A 24608-nucleotide genomic window follows, 5' to 3' on the forward strand; every position below is an offset into this window, starting at 1 on the left:
CTTCCAGGGCTTTTTTGCTGCTTTTTAGGGGCCGATAGAGAATTAGCTGCCGTGGACTCCCAGTCTTTCACCGCAGATACCCAATTTTCCAATTCCTCCCCTTTGGGGCCCACGGAGTCCATTTGCACCTTAATCTCTGCCATCAAGACTTTCATCAAGCCCATATATTTAGCGACCTCAGCTCGTAACTCCCTGTTCTCACTTAGAATTTTAGACATCATATCTTGTTTGTTATTTTTAATATGTCTCTCACCTTTTGCATCCCATCTTTCCCACCTACATGCACAGCCTCAGTATCTCCGGCCTCACGGTAAAAATCCATTATGGGCCTGTTTTGAGTGCTGCATGCACATCTGGAGGCCATCACTCCCCTTGTTGATTTTATTTGTGGAAACGCAGGTGAAAGATCCTTATCCAAATCAACAAAGGGGCTTTCTAACACTGCCACTTATATCCTGAAGGCTAGCCGCTGTAAATATAGAGGGTTATATTAGGGGATCAGCACCCAGGTGAACAAAGTTTTGCCAACACACTTCTGCCTTCATGAACACTCAACGATACTTTTCTGTTGTGTTAATGCTCTCAGCCTGCTGGAACTGTTCCATAATTCTTGTTACGGTTTTTCCTGCTGTGCAGGTCTCCTCTCCACCAGGGGTCCTCAGCAAGCTCCACTCCAAGTTGCACAAGTCACCACTTCCCTGATCAACAGATGCTTCAGCCCCAGCCTTATTTAACACAACCTGTCCAGTCCCTCGGTGCCTCTTCATTGAGTCACTTCAGCTCTCTGACCTGGCCAGCCCTGTGGCCTCTGGTACCTCTGTCTTGCTTAGCCCTTTGACCCTTTTGTGTTGCATAGCCCTGTGGCCTCCGGGTCTTCTGCATTGCCTAGTGCTGAGGCCTCTGGGCCTTCTGATTTGCCTAGCCCTGTGGCCTCCAGGTCTTCTGCCTTGCCTATTGCTGGGGCCTCTGGGTCTTCTGTCTTGTCTAGGCTTGTGGCCTCTGGGCCCTCTGGGCTTTCTGTGTTCTCTTTCCTGTCTTGTTCTGGTCCTGTCCTTGTCTAGTCCTTATCCAATCCTGTCCTTGTCCGTCCCTGTCCTGCCCAGTCCAGTTCATTCCTTGTCTTTTTCCTGGGCCTTGCCCTTGTCCTTGTTTCTAGCCCTGCCTACTAGCAAGTACCTGGATCCAGCTCCCAGCCTGTACACAGCTCCTAGCCATGAAGTTCAGCAGCAGACAAGTCCTACTGGCCCTTGGAACCCAAGGTCTCAATCTGTGGGGGAGGGGGCTGGTTAGGCAGAAGATCAGCTCCAGTCATGTACCATGTCTGCAGGGATGCTTCCTGATTCCAGCCCGCTGACCCGTGATAGAATGAAAAGGCCAAACAGTACCCACAGTAGTGGGTACAGGACTTCCTGCTGCCTGGTGAGCAAAGAAAAAATTGTATTTATTCAGCTATATACCCTGTTCACTACAGAGTCTGTGACATATATCAATGCTGAAACCTTCTGCACCTTCCTAGAAAACATTAGTTGTCACTTCCCTAATTTTTACTTCTGGGAGCGTACAGAATGTTGTTCTGTAAACCCTGTCCTTGTAAAAGACTGCTGCACCCCAGCCAGATCCCATTTATGGATTCCATTTTTTGAGGAGATACTTTCACCCTGCCCAGCTTACTGAAAAAATGTAGCAAATGCCTTGGTAGGAACCCACCACCTTTTCTAGACTATATTGGATGTGGTTCCCTAAACCTACCTGGTGGGAATGCTCAGAGTGCAAGATAGGGTACAACTCTCCTGAACAAGCCTGTTTATTGTGTTTTGCTACCAAGCGTATTTTCAAAGGCACGAGATTACGCCATAGCATACCTACTTACAGTTGAAACTAACCAAAACATTTTAAAACCTGTACCTGAAAACAAAGATTCTGCTTCGATTCTTTTGCCCCTGTTAGATTACAGAAGTTTCAAAGCCAGTTCCTGTGCCACAGACACCAAGCCCAGCTCCCCTGAAAACCACAGCAAATCCAGTCACAGTTAAAACCAGCATAAGCAACTTAAAACCAATACTTGCCAAAGTAAATCCTGTTTTTCAACCCAGTACTTCTGTTCCTGTGCCCTATGTCAGACTGCAGGAGTTTCAAAGCCTAAGACTGCCCATGGTTCAATTTCCGTAACCTTACCTCAACCAGGCGCTTCCAGAACAAATTTAACAAAAGCTGTGCTAGCTCCCTGCAAGTCTGGTAAGCCTAACAGAAAATGTTCTAATTTTAAAGCACCTTCTGCTTCACTTAGTTAATGGAACTGTAGAAAATGCCAGAGTGATAACTGCGGTTCTTCTCATCCTGACGGGGTTGTGGAAAATGCAGCTCTGGGAACATCTTTTCAGAACAAACCTGTCGGCAATGTCTAGCCCCTAGACTGCTTATTACACAGCGGTTCTCTGAAGAAATGAAGACTTGCAATGCCCAATCAAGACAGAAAAAAAATCTTCTTGCCTCTGTTCCAACTAAAGAAAATATTCAAATTGTGCAAGTTTGCTCAGATTCTACTCCAGCTGGCGTAGAATCTACTTCAAAGCAGTCTCAAGTTTACTCAGACAATATTTCAACAGCCAAAGTTAACCACAACAATTTAAAATCCCTACCTATGCAATTCAACCTTGTTGAAGGATTCAGCTCAGTTTCCTGGCATTCAGATGGCTTCAGTTTAAACTGAACTCTCCCCAATCAGCTGATCTGAGCCTTTCCCAGCTATTGTGGGTAATCAGGGCTTGAGAAAAACTGTTCTGACAGCAAAATTATTTAATCACCCTGTTCCATGTAAACCGATAGGATGTGCAAGCGGTTATCGGTATATAAAAGCCTTTAAATAAATAAAAAAAAGGGAAGCCTGGGCTTTTTAAGGTAATGTAGCCCTGATTAAATCAGGTCCAGATGCTAATTCCAATCCAGCTAATTCCAATCCACTCCAGGCTGCTGTTCCTACAACATCTGCAGTTCTGTTTCCAGAGAAGTCCAGTTGAGCTTCTCTGAATCTGGATCACATTGTTTCAGCAATTGTTCCCAAGACTCTAGTTACAGCTTTTCCAATATTGTCTCTGCAGCCAGATGATCCAGTTCTCGCAAAAAGTCCATTCCAGGAGGAGCAGTCCAGTCCATCCGCTCTGCTCTAGTAGGAGCATTCTGGTCCAGCTGATCTGCTCCAGGAAGAACAGTCTGCCATAGCCACCCAGCACCCAAGAGTCTCTGTGTTATGAATGAGCAGTGTTTGGGTGGATCCTTGGGTACTGTGGCAGATGACCACACCCATGGGGAGGAGCCCCGCGAGGAGCCACAGTACTAGGCTAGACTCAGAACGCACAAACACAGTCTTTATTAAACAGCTTGAAGAGTGTCACCAGAGGTGGCAGTAGTGAGGCAGTCTGGTAGTTGCAGTCTCAGGGACCTCGGCAGAGGGAGCCCTTCTCATCCCGTTGGTATTGGGAGGTTCCGAAGCAGGTTTCCCAGCAAGGAAGTACTGTGGATGAGATAGACCGAGAGTTAGAGTACTCACTAGGTGTTTGCTGTAGATAGGCGATTCCACCAGGTTGTAGAAGAAAGTGCAGGCACCGAGGCAGGGAGAGCAGGCCCTCGAGGAGCGAGTACCTGTTCCCTGTAAGGCACCTGAAATAAAGCAGAGGGCCCCTGAGGAGCGGGTACCCAGGTTAGCAGTTACCTCAAAGAGCAGCAAGAGAGCTTCCAGTGGCAGGCAGCACGGAAGTGGCAGAGTAGCGTAGACAGGAACGGAGCGTATCCGGAATCAAGTCCTTGCTAACTCAACGAGCTAGCAAATTAGAAGATGTTATATACCCAGATGGCGTGATGTCAGTAAGGGGGAATGCCCCCGAGGTTCGCGCCATGGGTTGCATAAAGATGTGGGTGGCGCGCGCGTGCACCCTAGTAGGTACCTGGGAGGAGCATGGCGGGAGGCAGCGCCTAGACACGGCGGTAGCCATCTTTCCTAGGTAAGTGGGAGGAGCTGTGAATAAAGTGAGGCAAACGGGGCGAAGCCGTCGAGCACCGATGGACGCAACACTCTGGTCCAGCCTCCTAGCACCAGAGAGATGCTGCACCAGTAACCCAGCATCTGAGAGGCTCTGGTCCTGCCACCCAGTGCCAAAGGGATGGTGGCCCAGCTATCCAGCACTAGAGAATTGCCAGCCCAGAGGAATGCAAGTCCAGTTACCTAGTCTCGGAGAAGATCTGTCTGATCCAGCAGCCCAGCCTTGGAGAGACTCTGATCCAGTAGCCCAGCCTTGGAGAGATTCTGATCCAGCCACTCAGTGACCGAGAGACCCTGATTCAGCACTTCAGCACCCAAGAAAACCTGATTCGGCATTTCAGCGCCAACAAAATTCTGGTTCATTACTATTGCCCCAGAGAGATTCTTGTTTAAGACCACTGCCTCAAAGAGACTCTGGTGTAGGCCACTTCTCCAGAGAGATTTTGGCTCAAGACCACTGCCCCACTGATCCAGCAGTACAGCCCCAGAGAGACTCTGATCCAGCAGGCCTGTCTCAGAAAGAATTTGATCCAGCAGCTCTTTGTCAGAAATACTCTGGTCCAGTGCCTCAGCATCAGAGAGACTCTGTCCCAGTACCTCAGCATCAGAGAGATTCTGTCCCAGTGCCTCAGCATCAGAGAGACTCTGTCCCAGTGCCTCAGCATCAGAGAGATTCTGTCCCAGTATCTCAGCATCAGAGAGATTCTGTCCCAGTGCCTCAGCATCAGAGAGACTCTGTTCCAGTACCTCAGCATCAGAGAGACTCTGTCCCAGTGCCTCAGCATCAGAGAGATTCTATCCCAGTACCTCAGCATCAGAGAGATTCTGTCCCAGTGCCTCAGCATCAGAGAGACTCTGTCCCAGTGCCTCAGCATCAGAGAGATTCTATCCAGTACCTCAGCATCAGAGAGACTCTGTTCCAGTACCTCAGCATCAGAGAGACTCTGTCCCAGTGCCTCAGCATCAGAGAGATTCTATCCCAGTACCTCAGCATCAGAGAGATTCTGTCCCAGTACCTCAGCATCAGAGAGATTCTATCCAGTACCTCAGCATCAGAGAGATTCTGTCCCAGTGCCTCAGCATCAGAGAGACTCTGTCCCAGTGCCTCAGCATCAGAGAGATTCTATCCCATTACCTCAGCATCAGAGAGATTCTGTCCCAGTACCTCAGCATCAGAGAGACTCTGTCCCAGTGCCTCAGCATCAGAGAGATTCTGTCCCAGTACCTCAGCATCAGAGAGATTCTGTCCCAGTACCTCAGCATCAGAGAGACTCTGTTCCAGTGCCTCAGCATCAGAGAGATTCTATCCCAGTACCTCAGCATCAGAGAGACTCTGTCCCAGTGCCTCAGCATCAGAGAGATTCTATCCAGTACCTCAGCATCAGAGAGATTCTGTCCCAGTGCCTCAGCATCAGAGAGACTCTGTCCCAGTGCCTCAGCATCAGAGAGATTCTATCCCATTACCTCAGCATCAGAGAGATTCTGTCCCAGTACCTCAGCATCAGAGAGACTCTGTCCCAGTGCCTCAGCATCAGAGAGATTCTGTCCCAGTACCTCAGCATCAGAGAGATTCTGTCCCAGTACCTCAGCATCAGAGAGACTCTGTTCCAGTGCCTCAGCATCAGAGAGATTCTATCCCAGTACCTCAGCATCAGAGAGATTCTGTCCCAGTACCTCAGCATCAGAGAGATTCTGTCCCAGTACCTCAGCATCAGAGAGACTCTGTTCCAGTGCCTCAGCATCAGAGAGATTCTATCCCAGTACCTCAGCATCAGAGAGACTCTGTCCCAGTACCTCAGCATCAGAGAGACTCTGTTCCAGTGCCTCAGCATCAGAGAGACTCTGTTCCAGTACCTCAGCATCAGAGAGACTCTGTTCCAGTGCCTCAGCATCAGAGAGACTCTGTCCCAGTGCCTCAGCATCAGAGAGATTCTATCCAGTACCTCAGCATCAGAGAGACTCTGTCCCAGTGCCTCAGCATCAGAGAGATTCTATCCAGTACCTCAGCATCAGAGAGATTCTATCCCAGTACCTCAGCATCAGAGAGACTCTGTCCCAGTGCCTCAGCATCAGAGAGATTCTATCCCATTACCTCAGCATCAGAGAGATTCTGTCCCAGTACCTCAGCATCAGAGAGACTCTGTTCCAGTACCTCAGCATCAGAGAGATTCTGTCCCAGTACCTCAGCATCAGAGAGACTCTGTTCCAGTGCCTCAGCATCAGAGAGATTCTGTCCCAGTACCTCAGCATCAGAGAGATTCTGTCCCAGTACCTCAGCATCAGAGAGATTCTGTCCCAGTACCTCAGCATCAGAGAGATTCTGTCCCAGTACCTCAGCATCAGAGAGACTCTGTTCCAGTGCCTCAGCATCAGAGAGACTCTGTTCCAGTACCTCAGCATCAGAGAGATTCTGTCCCAGTACCTCAGCATCAGAGAGACTCTGTCCCAGTGCCTCAGCATCAGAGAGACTCTGTTCCAGTACCTTAGCATCAGAGAGATTCTGTCCCAGTACCTTAGCATCAGAGAGACTCTGTTCCAGTGCCTCAGCATCAGAGAGACTCTGTTCCAGTACCTCAGCATCAGAGAGATTCTATCCCAGTACCTCAGCATCAGAGAGATTCTGTCCCAGTACCTCAGCATCAGAGAGATTCTATCCAGTACCTCAGCATCAGAGAGATTCTGTCCCAGTGCCTCAGCATCAGAGAGACTCTGTCCCAGTGCCTCAGCATCAGAGAGATTCTATCCCATTACCTCAGCATCAGAGAGATTCTGTCCCAGTACCTCAGCATCAGAGAGACTCTGTCCCAGTGCCTCAGCATCAGAGAGATTCTGTCCCAGTACCTCAGCATCAGAGAGATTCTGTCCCAGTACCTCAGCATCAGAGAGATTCTGTCCCAGTACCTCAGCATCAGAGAGATTCTATCCAGTACCTCAGCATCAGAGAGATTCTGTCCCAGTGCCTCAGCATCAGAGAGACTCTGTCCCAGTGCCTCAGCATCAGAGAGATTCTATCCCATTACCTCAGCATCAGAGAGATTCTGTCCCAGTACCTCAGCATCAGAGAGACTCTGTCCCAGTGCCTCAGCATCAGAGAGATTCTGTCCCAGTACCTCAGCATCAGAGAGATTCTGTCCCAGTACCTCAGCATCAGAGAGACTCTGTTCCAGTGCCTCAGCATCAGAGAGATTCTATCCCAGTACCTCAGCATCAGAGAGACTCTGTTCCAGTACCTCAGCATCAGAGAGATTCTGTCCCAGTACCTCAGCATCAGAGAGACTCTGTTCCAGTGCCTCAGCATCAGAGAGATTCTATCCCAGTACCTCAGCATCAGAGAGACTCTGTTCCAGTGCCTCAGCATCAGAGAGATTCTATCCCAGTGCCTCAGCATCAGAGAGATTCTGTCCCAGTGCCTCAGCATCAGAGAGACTCTGAACCAGTACCTTAGCTTTGGAGAGACTCTGAACCAGTACCTGCTGAACAGTTAAAGTTTCTGCCTCCACCTTGAATCACCAACCTACTGGCCACAGCCCCCAAGGCAAATGAGACCCAGAAGGGAGTACTAAACGGGGGATACTATTAAGGTTTCTCCTGCTGAGCAGCCTCTCCTCCACCAGTGTGTCCTACTCCCAGCTGCGCAAGTCACTACTCTTCTGATCACCTGATGCCTCAGCCCCATTCCTATTTAACCTAGCCTCTCAAGTCCCTTAGTGTCTTTTCATTGAGTCAGCTCTCTGACCTTGTGGCCTTTGGGTCTTCTGCCTTGCCTTGTGGCCTCCGGGCCCTCTGCCTTACGGCCTTTGGGCTTTCTGTGTTCTCTGTCCTGTCTTGTTCTGGTCCCTGCCCAGTCCAGGTCACTTGTCTGTTTTCCAGGCATTGCCCTAGTCCTTGTCTCCAGCCCTGCCTCCCAGCCAGTACCTAGATCCAGCTCCTAGCCTGTACACAGCTTCCAGTCCATACCTAGTTATGATGTTCAGCAAGTCACAAGCGCTACTGGCCCCTAGAAAGCAAGGGCTCAACCTACGGGGAGGGAGTTAGTTAGGCAGAAGATCAGCTCCGGTCCTGTCCAGCAGTCCTGTGCTGCTTCTGTGGGGTGCTCCCTGACTCCAGCCCACTGACCCATGATAGTTCTAATTTAAAAGTCAGTGAGCTCCATAGTGTAACACATTTCAATAGCTGTATCCAAATTTAAGCCTCATTCTCTCAGAAGATGGCAACGTGTACACTCATTGGCTATACCAAGGACTAATTTATCCCAAATCAGTTCATCATTCAGTGGGCCATGCTCACATGACACTGCTTCCTCTCCCAAACATATGAAAAAGTCATCAATTCTTCATTCCTTTCCCTCAATTTTCTGATTTCTCCCCCTTCTCTCTCCTTTCTACCTCTTCTTTCTACTCACCTCTTCTCCCTTTTGTCCTTGGGGGTAGAGCTGGAGAGCAGCTGCAGGGGAACCAGGAAAAAATGGATGCAGAAAGCAGTGGTGGTGACAGGGCTGGGAAGAAACCAGACAGTGGCAGCATGGGAAGGCGACAACTGTAGAGGGAAGGAAAAGCAGGCAACAGAAAGGGAGACAGCATCTGGCAGGGGAGGGCAACATCAGGAGGAAGAAAGGCAGCAAGGGTAAGATGGTGGCATTGGACATATGGAAGCAGTTAGTCCAATAGGCAAGGACAGAGGGATGTCTTCTGAAAATTTCAAGGCAGACCCCAAAAATCAGGGCTGTTTGGTAACCTTACAGGGGGGATCTGAGAGATAGAGTGGGATGGCATGGCCAGGGTTGCCCCAAAAAGGTTGAAGCAGTGACACAGAGGATTCTCCTTGTGAAAGCTGAGGATCTGTGCAGCAAGGATTCCAATATCCCAGAGCAGATCCAAGCAGATGCCATTCAATCCCATACCAATGATATCTCTGATTAACTGGTACAGTTCCTTTTCTTTCACCATCTTTTTCCGAAGGATGCATCTGCCAATGTTGTCCATGGCTGGAGATGTATAAATGGGATTCTTCTGGTCTCTCCAGCCAGACAATTCCCAGTCAGGACGTCTTCCTGTGAAACCCAAGAACATAGCTATGAAATCCAGCCCTGTGAAATAATACATAAATCCACATACTTTTACCTTCACTGGAGGGGTGAATCTTCAAAAGGCATTTTTTGCTGCAGGTGAACATAGGTTTACTCATGTAAAAAACTTTAAAGACTGTTCTATTAATTGACCAAATGCCTTAAAAAAAAGCCACATTTAGTTAAATTTTGTTTTTTCACCTTTACAATTGCTCCTCAAAGTGGATCACAATAAATGCAAGTCCATATAAATAATCCCAAAACACCTATCCTCAACATAAAACCAAATGACTAAAACTCAACATCCACCCTCCCAACCCAGTAAAATAATCCAAGTAATGAGTGACTGAATCGCATTTCAGCCCCTTAAAGAACCCTAAAACGGCCATAACTAAGCAAAGAGCAATGTCCATATTTCTTTATCAGTATTTGTTGTTAACACATTTTAGGTACTCCACATTGGACAGGATAGCTGAGAGATCACGAAATATAAATTTTAGAAACAAATTGTCTGCAGGAACACTGAAACAAGCATCACATAAGTTTATGTAGGCTACACTGCATTATAAAATAAATAAACCACACAGCCCAGTGCACATACCATATAAAAATATATATCATAATTTAAAACTTAAAAGTGAGGCTAGCTCAATGGGAAGTGCAGAGGGACCTGGTTCTATTCCTGGGTTGGGCTTCTACTCCCCAGACTGTTCATTCCCCCCATGGTCGCATTCATTCCTCCCTGCCTCAGTCCTCTCTCTTCTAGCCCCCACTTTACCACTGTCTACATGGCCTCAATCCTCTCCCCCCACCCACACAAGACATGATCCTTCATCCTTTTTTTTTCACAAAAAGTGGAAGCCAGTTCTGATACCTCGGATCCCTCCATTGACTCTACTGGTAAAGACTTGGTCAGTTTTAAAACTCAGATTCCTCTTCGTCCAGTCAGACCAGTCCACGCCAACCAGTAGATGGAGACAGAGATCAACAGATTCACTGATGTCACTCCTTATATATCTTCTTATATATTCTCTGTTTCCAGCAGACGGTGAAAATGAATTCTGTGCTATGGAATCAGGCCTGGTAAGCTGAACAGGAAAGTTTTTGCAGAAAGCTCCAGAGATGTAAAGCTTGTTTTCTCTCCCTCAGCTGAGCAAGATTATTGGGGTTTTTTTGTTTTTTTTAAACTTCTCTCTAGTTTCTACACTGAGGAGAAATCCTTGTGCTCCGTCCCTTAGGACGTCCCAGGTTACAAGGGGGATGGTAAAAGTTATCCACCCTCCTCCTCCCCTTCCTGCCTTCCTCTCCCTCAGGATATATTTTTGCTGCTTCCCCTTTACATTTTTGAAGCTGTTTCTTGTCTGCAGTAATAAAAAAAAAAAGAGAATCGCTGATAGGGGAATACTGGCTGCGGCCAGAGGACTACAGCAACAGGAGAGTGAGTCTGTCCTCTATTGAGTAGTAAGCAAAGCTTAAGCAAGTACCTGGTTTGGGGGAGCAATGGAGATGCCAGTAGTGCATGGGGTAGTGCAAAGCATGCAGTTTTAGTGCAGTAAATGTTGCTGAGTGTATAGTACTTATTTGATGAGTTTTATATACCGTTATTCGGTAGAGCCATCATAACGGTTTACAAAATGAACATTTTTTCTTAACAGTATTGAAACATTATGTATGATGCAGGTGAGCCTTGGCAACTTTTCAGCAGGATTTCCATGGCTAGTAGCACTGTTATTTTTCTTTAGGCTTTCCAGCCAGGCTCCAGGTAATGATTGGTGCACCAACAGCCATTTTGAAACTGTGCAAAACCGGCAGGTGATTTGGAGGTCCAGGGAGCATTCCATTTGGCAAAGTCACTCAGGCAGGAGCTCGCTGTAGGAGACAGCTCCATGGTTGCATCTACAGCGGACACTGGCAGCCATGCATGAAGAAGTGGGAGAGTGAAAGGAGCCAGGCTGCCTTATTCTGTACCATAGAGTGAAGTTAGTCTGTCCTTCAGGGAGCAGCTGATGGCTCATCCTTTTATGTCAGCATACAGCTTCTTCTCCTCCTGTTTGGATATCCTCAAATTTATGTAAAAAAAGAAAAGAAAAAAGCCAGAAAGTGAAAAAGTCAGCATGAAGAGCTTCTCTGCTTGTGTCGCTTTTTCGGTGATGGTTTTCATGATCAGGGGGTCATGTCACAAATCGCGGTCACAAATTGACCTTACCAACGGAGCATAAGCTGCAGGTTTCTGTATGAGGGACATATCCAGTGCTCTCAGCTGCTGCGGAGCCATCTAGTGGCCTCACCAATAGGGAGACTGGGGGGCATGTACAGTGCTCCCAGATACAGTGAAACGGAACCATCCTGTACCTCCACAACAGGGCATAGGCCTCAGGATGCAAAATGAGTGGCATCTGCAGTGCTCCCAGATACAGCAAAACCATACTGTAGCTTCACCAGCAGAGTGCAAGCCAAGCTTTCAACCTGTACATTCTTCTCTTTGATTTTTCAGGGGTATATTTAACATTGATTGTCAGTTAGGATGGAGGAAAGCCAAAGAAGGAACCATCCTGTGGCTTATAGGCAAAGCACAGGCTTTTCAACAAGGCAAATTCAGGTTCAAGACCAGGTTGGGCTCTTTATTAAAAGTTTCTGTGGTTCAAGGGATTCACTGACTGGACTCAATAGAATTCCAGGAGTGCAGGAGACCTTCATCTGGAAGGGGAGGACAGTACTCCATCTGATGTCAATTCCTCAAAGAAGATTTATCCAATGAGGATAAGGATGGGGACCCTTTCAATCTGGTGGAAGACCCCCTTTATGGCCAGTATGGTCAGATTTGCCAAATCATAGGATTCTTGGGATTTGGTTGTTCAGGAGCGGGTACCTCCAAAAGCTTCTTTAAGGGAGGTTGCTCATTACTCAAGTTATTTCCCTTGGCTTCTCAGGAAAGAGACTGGTGCAGCCTGCAGTTGTATAATTGCATATAGCACAGCATGCCCAAGAACAACCAGTGGTTATTTCCCCTCAGATGGAGCATGGAGCAGCATTCTGGATGGATTCCTGGGATGATTTGCCTCAGGGAGGAGCTTCATTATGTCAAGGTCTTGAAGAGAAAGTCCAAGGGCAACCCCCAGTCTGGCAAACTCCTGGAGAAGAGTACAAGGGGGGGCCACTGCATTTTCTTCTGGCTTACCTACCCTAAGGGACAACCTTTGTTGGACGTTGAGCTTCAGAGGATGGTGACAGCAAAGTAGAAATGCTAATAGTCAGTGACTCGGAGCCTTTGAACCATATCAAGCCTTTAATTTCTTCCGAGAGAGGAGATAAAGGAGGGTCCTCATAGTCAGGTCCCTCCCGCAGCACTCAATGGGGCTTTGAGGTCTATTTCGTTGCTTTGTGGTCCCCAGGGAAAAGAGATCCTATCAGTCATTCTGAATCTAATCTGTGTCAACAGTATTATCAGGATAGCTCATTCATATTACATTCCCTGTCCCTGGAGTTAGCAACAGCACCAAAAATCCTTCTGGAATAAGAGTGGTAGCACTAGGCAAAGGGGCTGGAAACATTAAGATTGGTAATTATGGCAGTGCAGAAAGGAGAATTTCTGACCTCTTTGGACTTGACAGAAACCTATCTTTGCATTCCAATCCAATGCTGGGTCACTTTTTTTCAGTTTACGGCTCTGCCCTTTGGGTTAGCAGCAGCCCCAAGAACCTTTTCCAAGGTGATGATGGTGGTGGCAGTGACTCTGTGCAAGGAAGGTATTTTGGTATATCCTTATCTGGATGATTAACTGATAAGAGCAAAGTCCTTTCAAGAGAGTGTTTTGGCCTCTCAGTGAATAGTCCAATTGCTACTGGAACAAAGAGTTCAGAAGATGTTTGGCCAGGTTCAACCATTTGAAGCGGCCAGAATCTAATGGTGTGGTTCTACCCGCAGACTCTCTGATCCAGGGTGGCAGCCTTGGATCTCGTGCTGTGGGTGAGAATGCACATGCATCCTCTTCAAAGGGCCTTGCTTTCCTGGTGGATTCTCCAGTGCCAAGACTATTCTGAGGGACTACCGTTGCAGCAGTCAACAAGACAGAGCGTTTAATGGTGGCTAAACTGCAAGCATTTGGAATGGAGTGTGGATTGGGGATCCCTGTCTGGATCACTGTGTTGTCAGATGCCAGTCTGTTGGGCTGGGGAGGGGTACCCTGTCAAGAGCTGTTTGCCCAGGGACAGTGGACTTCTGTGGAAGTGAGCTGGGTCTATCAACTGAATGGATGCTAGGGTATTTTGGCTTCTGACTGCCAGCCCTACCTCGCATAGTGGGGCTGGCAGTCAGAGTAATGTCCGACAATGCCATAGCAGTAGCATACATGATTCATCAAGGAGGACCCGAAGTCCTCAGCTGTCTTTAGAGATAGACTTGCTTCTTCCTTGGGCCAAAATGCTTTTGTAGGCCTTGTTGGTGTCTCATATGGCAAGCATGGACAATGTTCAGGTGGATTACCTCAGTCACGATGCCATGGACCTAGACAACTGATTCCTCTTTCAAGGGGCCTTTGACCAGAGAGTCACCAGATGGGATTGACTGGAAGTGAACTTGAAGGCAACTGGCCAAAATGGGAAGGCGTGCAGATTTTTCAGTTGAAAGAGCTCATGCTTCTGGAATGCTTCTAGTTCAGGATTGACCGACAGAGGAGATTCTATATGTGTTTCCTCTTTGCTCCATGATAGGCAGAGTACTTCAGAAGATTGCAGGTCATACAGCATGAGGGCTTCTAGTTGTTCCGGACTGGTCTCATTGAATGTGGTATATGGATCTCAGACTGGTCTCGTTGGATGTGGTATGAGGATCTCAAGTGTCTGTTGTGTGGCAGTTTTTTAAAGTTTCTGGCTCACAGGGAGTTACTATGCCAGGGTCTGATGTTTCACTAATCATGCAAAGGCATGATTAGTGAAGAAAGGACTATTCTCAGACCATGGTAGCAACACTCCACTTCCTTGACTTATGTGCATATCTTGATTTTTGAGGATTGGTGTTCTTTGTGTCACTGTGCTCCAGGGAATGCTTCAATTCCATTGACTCGGGATTGTTTTTTGCAGGAAAGCCTTCTAAGGGCTTAGCCCTTAATATACTGAAAGGTGAATTTTAAAAGCGCCTCTTACACAAAAATGGCCAAATATGTGTGTATGTGGGCTGCACGAGCAACACAGATTTTAAAAAGCCATTAGGCACTGTCCCTCTGAAGTGTGCGCCGGCAGCCGACTGGCACATGTAACCTGCTACTGCTCCGGAGAGCAGGTAAATTTTAAAACCAAAAAAAAGTTAGTTAGCAGGATTTTAGGGATTGGAGTTGGTAGGGGAAAAGGGAGGCAGGTTAGCTAGGGGGTTTAGGAAGTTCCCTCCCAGTCCGCCCTTTATTGGAGCAGATTGAAAGGGAACTGTAGAAAGGGCCTATCGCATTGCCGTGCGCATCTTGTAAAATATTTCCCCTTACGCGCTTGCCGATATAAAATCGGGCGCACATGTGTGCACAGGTAGTGGATTTTATAAAATGCGCGTGCCGATGCATGCATGTTATAAAATCGGTGCACATAATTTAAAATTGTAACTAATACTTTTAGATTATTCTATTGTTATGATTTTAGGATAGCTTGACCTATTTTTATTTTTAATGCATTTTTAATTTATTTTATGTTTTTATTGTATATTTTATTAATAATGATGTATTTTATTAATTGAATTTTTATTATTATGCTGTAAACCGGTATGATGTTATCACTAATATCGGTATATAAAAAATAAAAATAAATAAAATAAATAAATATCTCCACTCGTGCGCTTTACGCCTATGTATGGGCATATGTGTGCTTGGTTTAAAATCAGCTTGTAAAAGTGCAGGTGGCAGCTTTCTCTTTCTAAAGAGGGTATATGCAAGGCAGACCTCTGTCTTCTCATCCAAATGTCTCTCGATTTTTAGCAGGCATTAAGCATATTAGACCTCTGCTCCGTATTCTGGTTCCACTTTGGGATCTAAATTTAATTTTATTCTTCATGCTGGGATCACAGTTTGCTCCTCTTAAGGCTATTTCTTTAAGACTGTTCACCTAGAAGATGGTCTTCTTGTCGCTCTTTGTTCAGCTAGGAGGATAACAGTTTTTCTTTTTAATTATAAAGAGATAGTGTCCAAGTTTGCATGGTTCCTTCCTTTCTACCAAAGGTAGTTTCAGAATTCCATTTTCATGAATCAAGCCTTTGTTTTTGTTTAACAGGCAGACAAATTCTGAAGACTATGCACTTCTTCACCTCTTGGTCATGAGGAGACATCACCTGTACAGTGTTGTGCGAAAAGGTGAAACAGCTGTCACGGTCATGGGGACCTCAAGTATTGATGACAAGAAGCCCTTACCCTTTAAGAAAAGATCAATATTGCCTGTTAAATCATACTCGTTACAAAGCAGAGGACTGAAGCCAGAAGAAGTCTCTGAAATAAGCTTTGGCATGAAGCCCAGAAACCCACAGATGAGCAGTTTCTCACCGACATGCTGCCAGGGGGACCATGGTTACTTTTTCTCTACATTACAGGTCATCAGCTAGAAGACCTGGAAGACCCAGACAGCAACCCAAAACAACATAGAAACATACAAATGATGGCAGAAAAGGACCAAATGATCCATCCAGTCTGCCCAGCAAGCTTATGGTAGCAACTACTGCGCCATAAAGTCACCTTTATATTTATCAATTTCCCAGACTGTCAAAAGTCAGGGCCCTTGTTGGTTGCTGTCTGAGTCCAATTCCCCATTAACTCTTGCTGCTGAAACAGAGAGCAGTATTGGAGTTGCATAAAAAATATCAGACTTATTGGTTAAGGGTAGTAACCACCGCATCAGCAAGTTATCCCATGCTTATTTGTTTTCCCAGACTGTACAATTCAATATCCTTGTTGGTTGCTGTCTGAATCTAATTCCCCTTTTCCTCTTTTCTCCCTGCCATTGAAGCAGAGACCAATGATGGAGTTGCATCAACAGCATAAAGGTTTATTGGTTAAAGGTAGTAACTGCAACACCAGCAAGTTACCTCGATACATTCTTTTCTTCATTCCCATCCTCTAGCCTTAAGGGGTCTACAGTATTTATCTCATCCCTCTTTGAAATCTTTTACTGATTTTGTCTTCACCACCTCCTCTGGAAGGGCATTCTAGGCACCCACCACCCTCTCCATGAAGAAATATTTCCTGACATTGATTCTGAGTCATTCTGGAGCTTTATTTCGTGACCTTTAATTCTTTTGATTTCTTTCCAACAGAAAAGGTTTGTCATTGACTGTGCATCATTAAAACCTTTCAGGTTTCTGAAGGTCTGTATCATATCTCCTCTGCACCTCCACTCCTCTAAGATATACATATTTAGGTCCTTCAACCTCTCCTTATAAGTCATTTGATGGAGACCCACCCCACCATTTTGCTCGCCCTTCTATGGACCACCTCCATCCTACCTCTGGCCCTTTAGAGAAACGGTCTCCAGAACTTCTTTTTCTTATTGGTTATTCCTTTCTCAATACAGTCCAGCATTCTTCTGGCTTTTGCTATCGCCTTGTCACATTGCTTCGCCGTCTTCAGATCGTTAGACACTATCACCCCAAGGTTCATCTCTTGCTCTGTGCACAACAGTCCTTCACCTCCCATCACATACAGCTCTTTTGGATTACCACACCCCAGATACATGGCTCTGTACTTCTTGGCACTGAATCCCAGCTGCCATATCTTCGACCACTGTTCGAGCTTCCTTAAATCACATCTCATTCTCGCTACTCCTTCCAGCGTGTCCATTCTGTTGCAGATCTTAGTATCATCTGCAAATAGACAAACTTTACCTTCTATCCCTTCCGCGATGTTGTTCACAAAGATATTGAACAGAACCGGTCACAATACCGATCCCTGTGGCACTCCACTTAACACCATTTTCTCTTCAGAGCAGGTTCCATTTACCATCACACGCTGTCTTCTATCCATCATCCAGTTTGTAATCCACTCCACCACCTTGACACTCACTCTCAAGCTTCTTATTTCATTCATAAGTCTTCTGTGTGGGACCGTGTCAAAAGCTTTACTAAAATCCAAGTAAATCACATTGAGCGCTCTTCCATGATCCAGTTCTCTAGTCACCCAATCAAAAAAATCAATCAACCCAGGGTGGTTTTTGGGAGGGTGGTGTTACATTGTACTGCCTAAGGTGCAAGTGTCTGTAGACCCTTGTAACACTACCCCCCCCCCCAAACCAATTGAAAGTTGAAAGTGCCCCTCTTACAGTGCAAGGTAGGTGATATCTCTCGCAGGACCAAAGATATAGAATGAACTTCCTGAAAATATGAGATTGCAGCAGAATGATAAAATGTTTTTTAAAAAAACTCCTAAAAACTTGGCTTTGTCATAAAGCCTATGAGGAATTCAACCAGCAGAAGTAGATGGCGTATCCAGTTACAACTTTATATTTAGTATTAGGTTTTATTGTCCTGCCTTTTTCTCAGTTTTTTTAACTTTTTATTTTTTACATTTGAAGCATTGTTATATTTAATTATTTTTACAAATATACTTTTATGTATTTTATGATTTGAAGTAGTTAAGAATTGTTCTTTTAAGTTTTATTGGCGTTTATGGTTTTGTTTTATGTTTATTTTTTATGACACTGTAAACTGTTGTGATGGAAGTGTAACTCAAGTTAGGAATTGTTCTTTAAGTTTTTCCTGACTTTTATGGTATTGTTTTGTTTATTTTATGACACTGTAAATCATTGTGATAGAACTTCTCTAAACGATGGTATATAAATTTTTATAAATAAATAAATATAGAATGTGTTGATTATACCACCCGGGTTCAATCCCCGGCCCTTTCCACCATTGCCTAACATACTGCTGGTATGGAAAAATACCAGCAGGCCCCAGAACACAAACCTGGGACCTTGAAGGCCAGATGCCAAAGAAGAAAGCTATAAAACTGTTTTTGCAGGAATTCACAGACACCAGAGACACAACAGGATGGGGCAGGAGATATCGCAGAGGGTACGCAAATAGTCTGTGGGAAAGAATGCAGGGGGGAGAAAGATAAGGGGAGACAAATAACAGCTGCCTGTAGGCAGACAGCGTAACAATATAGTGGTGTGAAGCATGCAAGCAGAAATCAGATAATTAGCTGACTTTGGATTTGTCACCTATATAAGCAAAGCTGGTATGTAGTAGGGCTGGCGAGGATTTTGTTTCTGTTGCAGAGCCCAGCGCTGAGCTCTTTATTATGTAAGTATATATTTGCTATATTTGCTTCCTGTGTACTGTTTGCTTCCTGAGTATTGATCTGTTTTGTGTATGAATAGCATATGATTTCCAATAAAGAATATAAATTAAAAGTAGAATCAGAGTTGTTCTTATAAACTATTTTACCTCTGAAGTAGACTTTTAAACAATTGGTGGAGATGCCGGGGAGATTACGCATATGTTTGTGGGAGCAACTCTGATTGTTTCTAGTGAAGTGTAGAAGATTCACGTTCTTTGGTGATTCCCCAGGGCTCGGACTGATCAGCCGTGGCCGGGAGTAATCAGTTTAAAGCCAAGGTCCTGTGTGAATCTTGCTGGACGGTGCACCTAAGAGGTTTAGATTCACGTTCCCAGGAGAGGCTGGGTCCTGAGTGATTCTTGGTGATAGTTTAGATTCATGTTCTCAGCAGAGGAGGCTGAGTCCTGTGTGAATCGTGAATTCAACAAAGGTTTTAACGCTGCAGCAATTGTTGTTTTTCTTGTGGGTACCCAGGGTTAAAATACTGCAGAAAAGATTGCAGTGATATTTTTCTTGTACTTATTGTGTGGTTTGCTATTAGCGTGTATATATTTTTTGTGTCTATTTTGCATTTGTTACTATATCCAGTTACTAGTGCGTAGGAAACGTAGGCAGGATTCCGTTATGGCAGACCGGGTTTCGGATGACCAAATAGGACAATCTAGCACGCTACATACCTTATATGTTGATAGTGCTGATGCATGCACAGCTGTCCAACATGTTATTAATTTATTTCCATTCGATAAAGATTTGATAAATAAGATTAACGAAAAATGGCTGAAATATTCATTGAAAGACTCCTTTCTCTCATGGCCGAGGGAAGGGTCATTGGAAGTAACTCAGTTAGCTCCATTACTTAAATTTCTAAACGATAGAATAAAAGAGGGACAGTCTGAATAAACACTTACATGTGTGGAATCTGTTCTCTGTTACTGGAGATCTTTACCATGCAGATGTGGAAATAAAAGCATGAAATAAAATTATTACTGAGATTAAAAGTGACCATACCAGGAGGTCAGACAATAATTGGGGAACCTCCTCCATATGTGACTACGTGTGTTGTATTTAAAAAGCCAACTGTGGAGAAACAATCCGATATAGATGCATATGCTTAGAATTGTTTTTGATGCTTTAGAACTGTAAGAACTGTACCTTTTAATACTGAGGACTGTTTACTTTAGTGCTTAGAACTGTATATGCTTAGAATTGTATAATATATAATATATATATTATGGGGTACTTAACACTGTCTACCTTTAATACTTAGAATTAGTAGGATAGTATATTAGTTTACTCTTACCGTATTCTCACCTACCTCACTCCTAACCTACCTCACTCCTAAGGCTCTATTTAAAAAGCAAGCAAAACAGCCATCCGAACCTGTTACTCCTGTGGATGTTAAAATCCCAGGATGAAAAAAGAAAAAAAAACAAAAACTCCCTACTCTGTGCTGTAGATATTGTAACGAAGCTACAAGGTCCCAGTAATTAAAGGTTCAGGGTTCTCCGGTGAGAACTTGGAGCCTCACTGTGCACTGATGTGTGGCGCAGGATTTTTCCGTTGATCGCTACGGGAAATGAAGTATGTGTATTGTACATAAAGCTATATTTTCATAATTGTATATCACTTATCTTGTATCATAGTATGTGTGTTTAGTACTGTGTGAAGTCTGCCTCAGAAAGAACAGAAGACGGGCAGAAAAGAATTTGAAGGGGCAGAGGAGAAAGCCCTAGCAGTAATTCCCATCTGGGAAGATGTAACTTACTCACTGCTGGTCAATGAGTGGGGTGTAATACGGAGTTATGTGAACATTGTGATAGGAAACTGGGCATAAGACCCCACAAGAGGATAGATATAATTGTTTTGATTTGTTATTCCCTTCCCCCAACGAGTTCCTATAGTTGCAGGGAAAGAGCTAGCATGCATCGTCCGGCGGGGATAGATATTTCTTACTAGACATAGGAAGGCTGACTTAAGGGTTAAGGAGTTGCAGTAGCAACTAACCGCGGCTTGAGGAGAACTAGAGATATTAAGGCGGCAGTGTCAGTTGCAGCTTTATAAAGATAATGGGGATATATAACCAGTGGTGGCAGAGAGTGCAGCGAGCTGTAGAAAATGAAAGCAAATTAGTATAGTGACTTCCTGGATATCCCGGGATGGGAGAATAAATCATATAAAATGCTATAGGACTACTGAAAATCAATGGTGAAAGTTTTATATGAGCCTTTCATTTGTGTCTGTGTTCCTTGATCTTTTACTGTGAAGGGCTGATTTGTTTATACTGGGAACGTCTGGCCTGTGTTCAGAATTGTTTTTGTAATTTGCAGAAAGCAGCATAGTGCATAATAAAATTCTATCGGTATAGAATATTCTGTGTGTACTTAACTGTGACAACAGAAGGTGGCGTTAGTTAGGACGCTTAATTAGAATTCGAAGCAGCAACTGAGTAGTATGTGGGAAGAATCCATGGCATTCTAATGCCTTAGCAGACGAATTCTTTTGGTAATATAGAAAATAAGATTTTAGGTATATCCATGCCACAATGCTCATAAACATGAGCACTGTTTTGATATGACTATTGTTAAGATTGGCCAAAACCTGGAGTAAACAAATATTTTGTCCTGCCCATTTGGCAAAAGATATACAACGCTATGAGCAGTGTAAGACTGATTTAAGTGAGATTTAGAATCCTTTGGGAGCAAGATAAAACCAAATCCTCCTCTGATTAATATAAACACCACTGCGAACAGAGGAGCACATGATCCAGAAGAGGGGGAAGTGAAAATCCGCCATTGCATACATCTGTAACAGGATGTTGAAGGGAGGCTTATATTTAGTTAGAAGTTTTGTGGCACTTGTTATTGAGAAAAGGACATACAGGAAAAATTAGCTAAAAGATTTTACTGAAGCAAGGAGAGACTAAACTTCTTTTCTTTCTCCCATCTATCCCACATGACTAAACTTGAAGGAATGTAAACAATTTTGGTTTCAGTGAGTAAGGCAATTAGATTCTTTTAGTTAGAAGATAATCAAAGTAGTGATTTTTAACTTTAACGGTGCTGCTCAGTTCCTTATAGCTAGCCATTTAATACTTTGTAAATGTGATTTCAAAGATTACTATTATTCTCTCTTTGTGTGTGAGATTGTTCTTTTACAGATTTACAAGAATAAAAGCTGCCGTACAGGAAGCTGAGGAATTTTCTTTCTCCTAGATTTTGGTTTGTGTTTCTTTGAACAGATCTGTTTTAAAATTCTGAATTTTACTTAATTTTGGATCCAAAGATTTTTTGTTTTTTACTTTTAAAAGGCCTACGTTTTGAACCTTAATGTTCGATACTTGTCTTCTGTCTGTGGTTCTCTGTCATTATATGTTCTGTTTGTGTGTCATTGTGTGTAGATGTAGACAGAGTTTACTGACTAGAAAAGTGCACTGAATACACAATAGCTTCTGACGTCATTTAAATGAAGCAGTCACTGCTAAAGTTTTATGGACAAAATGTTTTAATAATGTTTTAGAGTATATTATGCTAAAGGGTGACTTTTAGATTACTTATCAGTACAGTTTTACCCAAGGGAACGGAATGTATTTGTCTTTCCTACTACGAAAACATGGAGCTGTCTCCAGCCCAAGGCCTAGCGTACTAAGATTATGGTACTTTTCTATCATTACTTTCGGTAAGGGGTCAAGTGTTGCTGTTAGTAATTCTCCACTCCGAGAAGGGGGGCCTGTCCCCGTAGACACTGTCAGGAAAATGTTTATTATAACAAAGCTGAGCAGGCTTGAGGGGGGGGTCTAGCCAGTGCGACAACCCCATAAGCTTTTCCTTGCAAATGCCAATTGCTTTTATTATGCTTCACAAAAGTACAGGTTTTGTTTTTTCCTTTCCTCCGCACCGAGGGCAGAGATATCATTGTAGCTCAGATTTTCTGCTAACTGACTTTATGCTCCAAGGTTAAAAACTAAAATTTATATTATTCCACAGTGGCTCCGAAGGCGAAGAAGAAAGCTGTCCCTGCTAAGACCGAGGCCAAGTTAGAGTGCCTTGTAGCTTAACAGAAATATGAAATAATTTGACTGTAATCATCTTGTTGTATGCCAGATTGTGTTTTCCAGGTCGACAGCCTTCCTGCCATGAAAGACGTGAAACTGATATCATTAAGTTTTCCAGATTTTTCCAGGTTATTTCTTTTAAACAGAATTCTGATTTTTGTTTTACCCTGGCCAATTCAAGCATTTTCCAGTTTTTATTTTTGATCTGACCTTACTTTTTGGTTTGATTTTTGAGCTCACAATATGTGTTAAGTGTTCTTTTGTCTTTTGTGCAATGAATAGATGTGTGACAGTTTGAATGACAGGATGTCTCAACACCTGGGTTGTTTTTGTCTGAATATTGTGTTAATTTATAGAAAAGTGGGAAACAAAGAAGGGATTAGATATTAAGTAGCTGTTTCTTTGATTTATGATAAAATTATATTGGATATCCATATGAATAGTGTATATAGGGATTATTGCATACGAGAATTTATTGATGTTTATTATAGAAGTTTCTTGTTTACTTAATTTTGATTTTATTCATTTTCTATCAGGTATTAATCCATACACACAAACATCTGAATTAGTGCTGGGAGTGCAGCAGCTGTACTTCGAGGACAGCTTCCAGAGTGCTGTGCTGCAAGACATATACACTTCATTTGTCATTGACCTCATAACTTGAAGTCTTCCCAACCTTTGCCACAGAAGATACCTTGAATTTTATGGACTGAAGTGCTCAGAATTTCCTTGTTCCATGGGGGTGGCCTTACTTAGACAATGTTTTTAAGTAATATGTATATCTCTTTGAAATGTAATAACTGATAATTATGACGAAATATGATTATGATACACTCAGTAATACCTAGTCACACTGTTACTTGCAATTGTTACTATTTTGATTCTCACGTTCATGATACTGAATTGATGCAGTTTTATTGCTCTGTAGTTGCTCTTCTCTGTGTTAATGATTCAGATTTTTATAAGAAAGACCTAGACTAGATTTTTGAAACAGTAATTTTTGTTGTTTTCTTTTTTGGCACCACCAGGGGGTGGGGGACTATGTACTACACCTGAGTTTAACTGTTCCAGATACCTAAAAGATCATGAGATTAGCAGGCTGCATGCTGCCAGTGGGAGATGCTGTTGAGCAAGGACCTAAGACCATATTTCATCGAGGAGTGGAGAGGCACCCAAATACCTGCACATGTGGATGCAGGCTATACTGAGCGCAGTAGGCCTGATGCTGGATAATCAATGAAAGGTGGCCTATATATCTATCCTGATGAGCTGGGTGTCCCCCAGAAGTCAGAGAGGCCAACCACATACAACAAGAAGAATGGAGATCGCAATGGATGACAGAAGATTCCAGATACTGAGACCAATCACTGTGGACACTCCTGGCAGGCCACAGGCACGCTTTGCTACTGTTTTAAATTGGGCAGATCTCTGTGTCAGTTAAACTCCAGGGCCACGCAGTTTAAATGGGGTTTAGGTATTGATAAGGATATTCTGACCCATTACTCAGAAGGAGCATTTTCTCGCCTATCTTGTTTTTCTGTTTGCTAGTCCTGAGAGGACCAGCGTTTCATGCATGTTCAAGTACATATTGTTTTGACCTATGTAAATATAGATTAGCACACTGCCTCTCATTAATTACAGCACATGTTATTTGTAGCTGAACATCTTCATTCCTTAAGTCACGAATTCTTTGATGACCGGTCGCTCCGCTATGGTAAATTGACTCCTACACCCTATCATACTTGTCATTTGTAATTGTCTCCTTTGTTGACCCATTATGTTTACCAATTAAGTTGACCACCCTCCTACTATAGCCTCTTCCACTACTGTGGATTGCAGGACCTGATTATTCAGAGTTGGGATGATAGGGAAACGGCAGCATCAGCTGCAGCACTGAGATTTGGCCTGGGAAAAGACGACCTAACCCATCATTGGTGGGATATTCTCACTGATAAAAATCACCCTCAGCTGCAAATATGTAAAGTGGCTTACTCATCCATTACTGATAACTCTATTCAGTAGCATTGCATTAAAATTGTGGAATTGTGATTTGACTTGTAAAATGTAGAAACGACCAGAATCTGTAAGGGCAAATATGATAGCCTATAGCAATATGAATCTGAGTACTGCTCGCATGATACATACCACGACTCAG

At 44.0% G+C, this 24608-nt stretch overlaps 1 protein-coding gene across 1 annotated transcript in view; it reads right to left on the reverse strand.

Moving 5' to 3' along the window:
* The window catches only part of PKD1L3 (polycystin 1 like 3, transient receptor potential channel interacting), a 305810-nt gene that overhangs the window by 127507 nt on the left and 153695 nt on the right, over positions 1 to 24608 (reverse strand). The window contains exons 17-18 of the mRNA XM_029610662.1: positions 8776 to 9122; positions 2640 to 2706 (exon numbers count right to left, since the gene is read on the reverse strand). Of these exons, the coding sequence (XP_029466522.1) occupies positions 2640 to 2706; positions 8776 to 9122 (414 nt within the window). The remainder of the gene's footprint in view (positions 1 to 2639; positions 2707 to 8775; positions 9123 to 24608) is intronic.

Source organism: Rhinatrema bivittatum, chromosome 7 (genome assembly GCF_901001135.1).
Source record: "Rhinatrema bivittatum chromosome 7, aRhiBiv1.1, whole genome shotgun sequence".
Classification (NCBI taxonomy): domain Eukaryota; kingdom Metazoa; phylum Chordata; class Amphibia; order Gymnophiona; family Rhinatrematidae; genus Rhinatrema; species Rhinatrema bivittatum.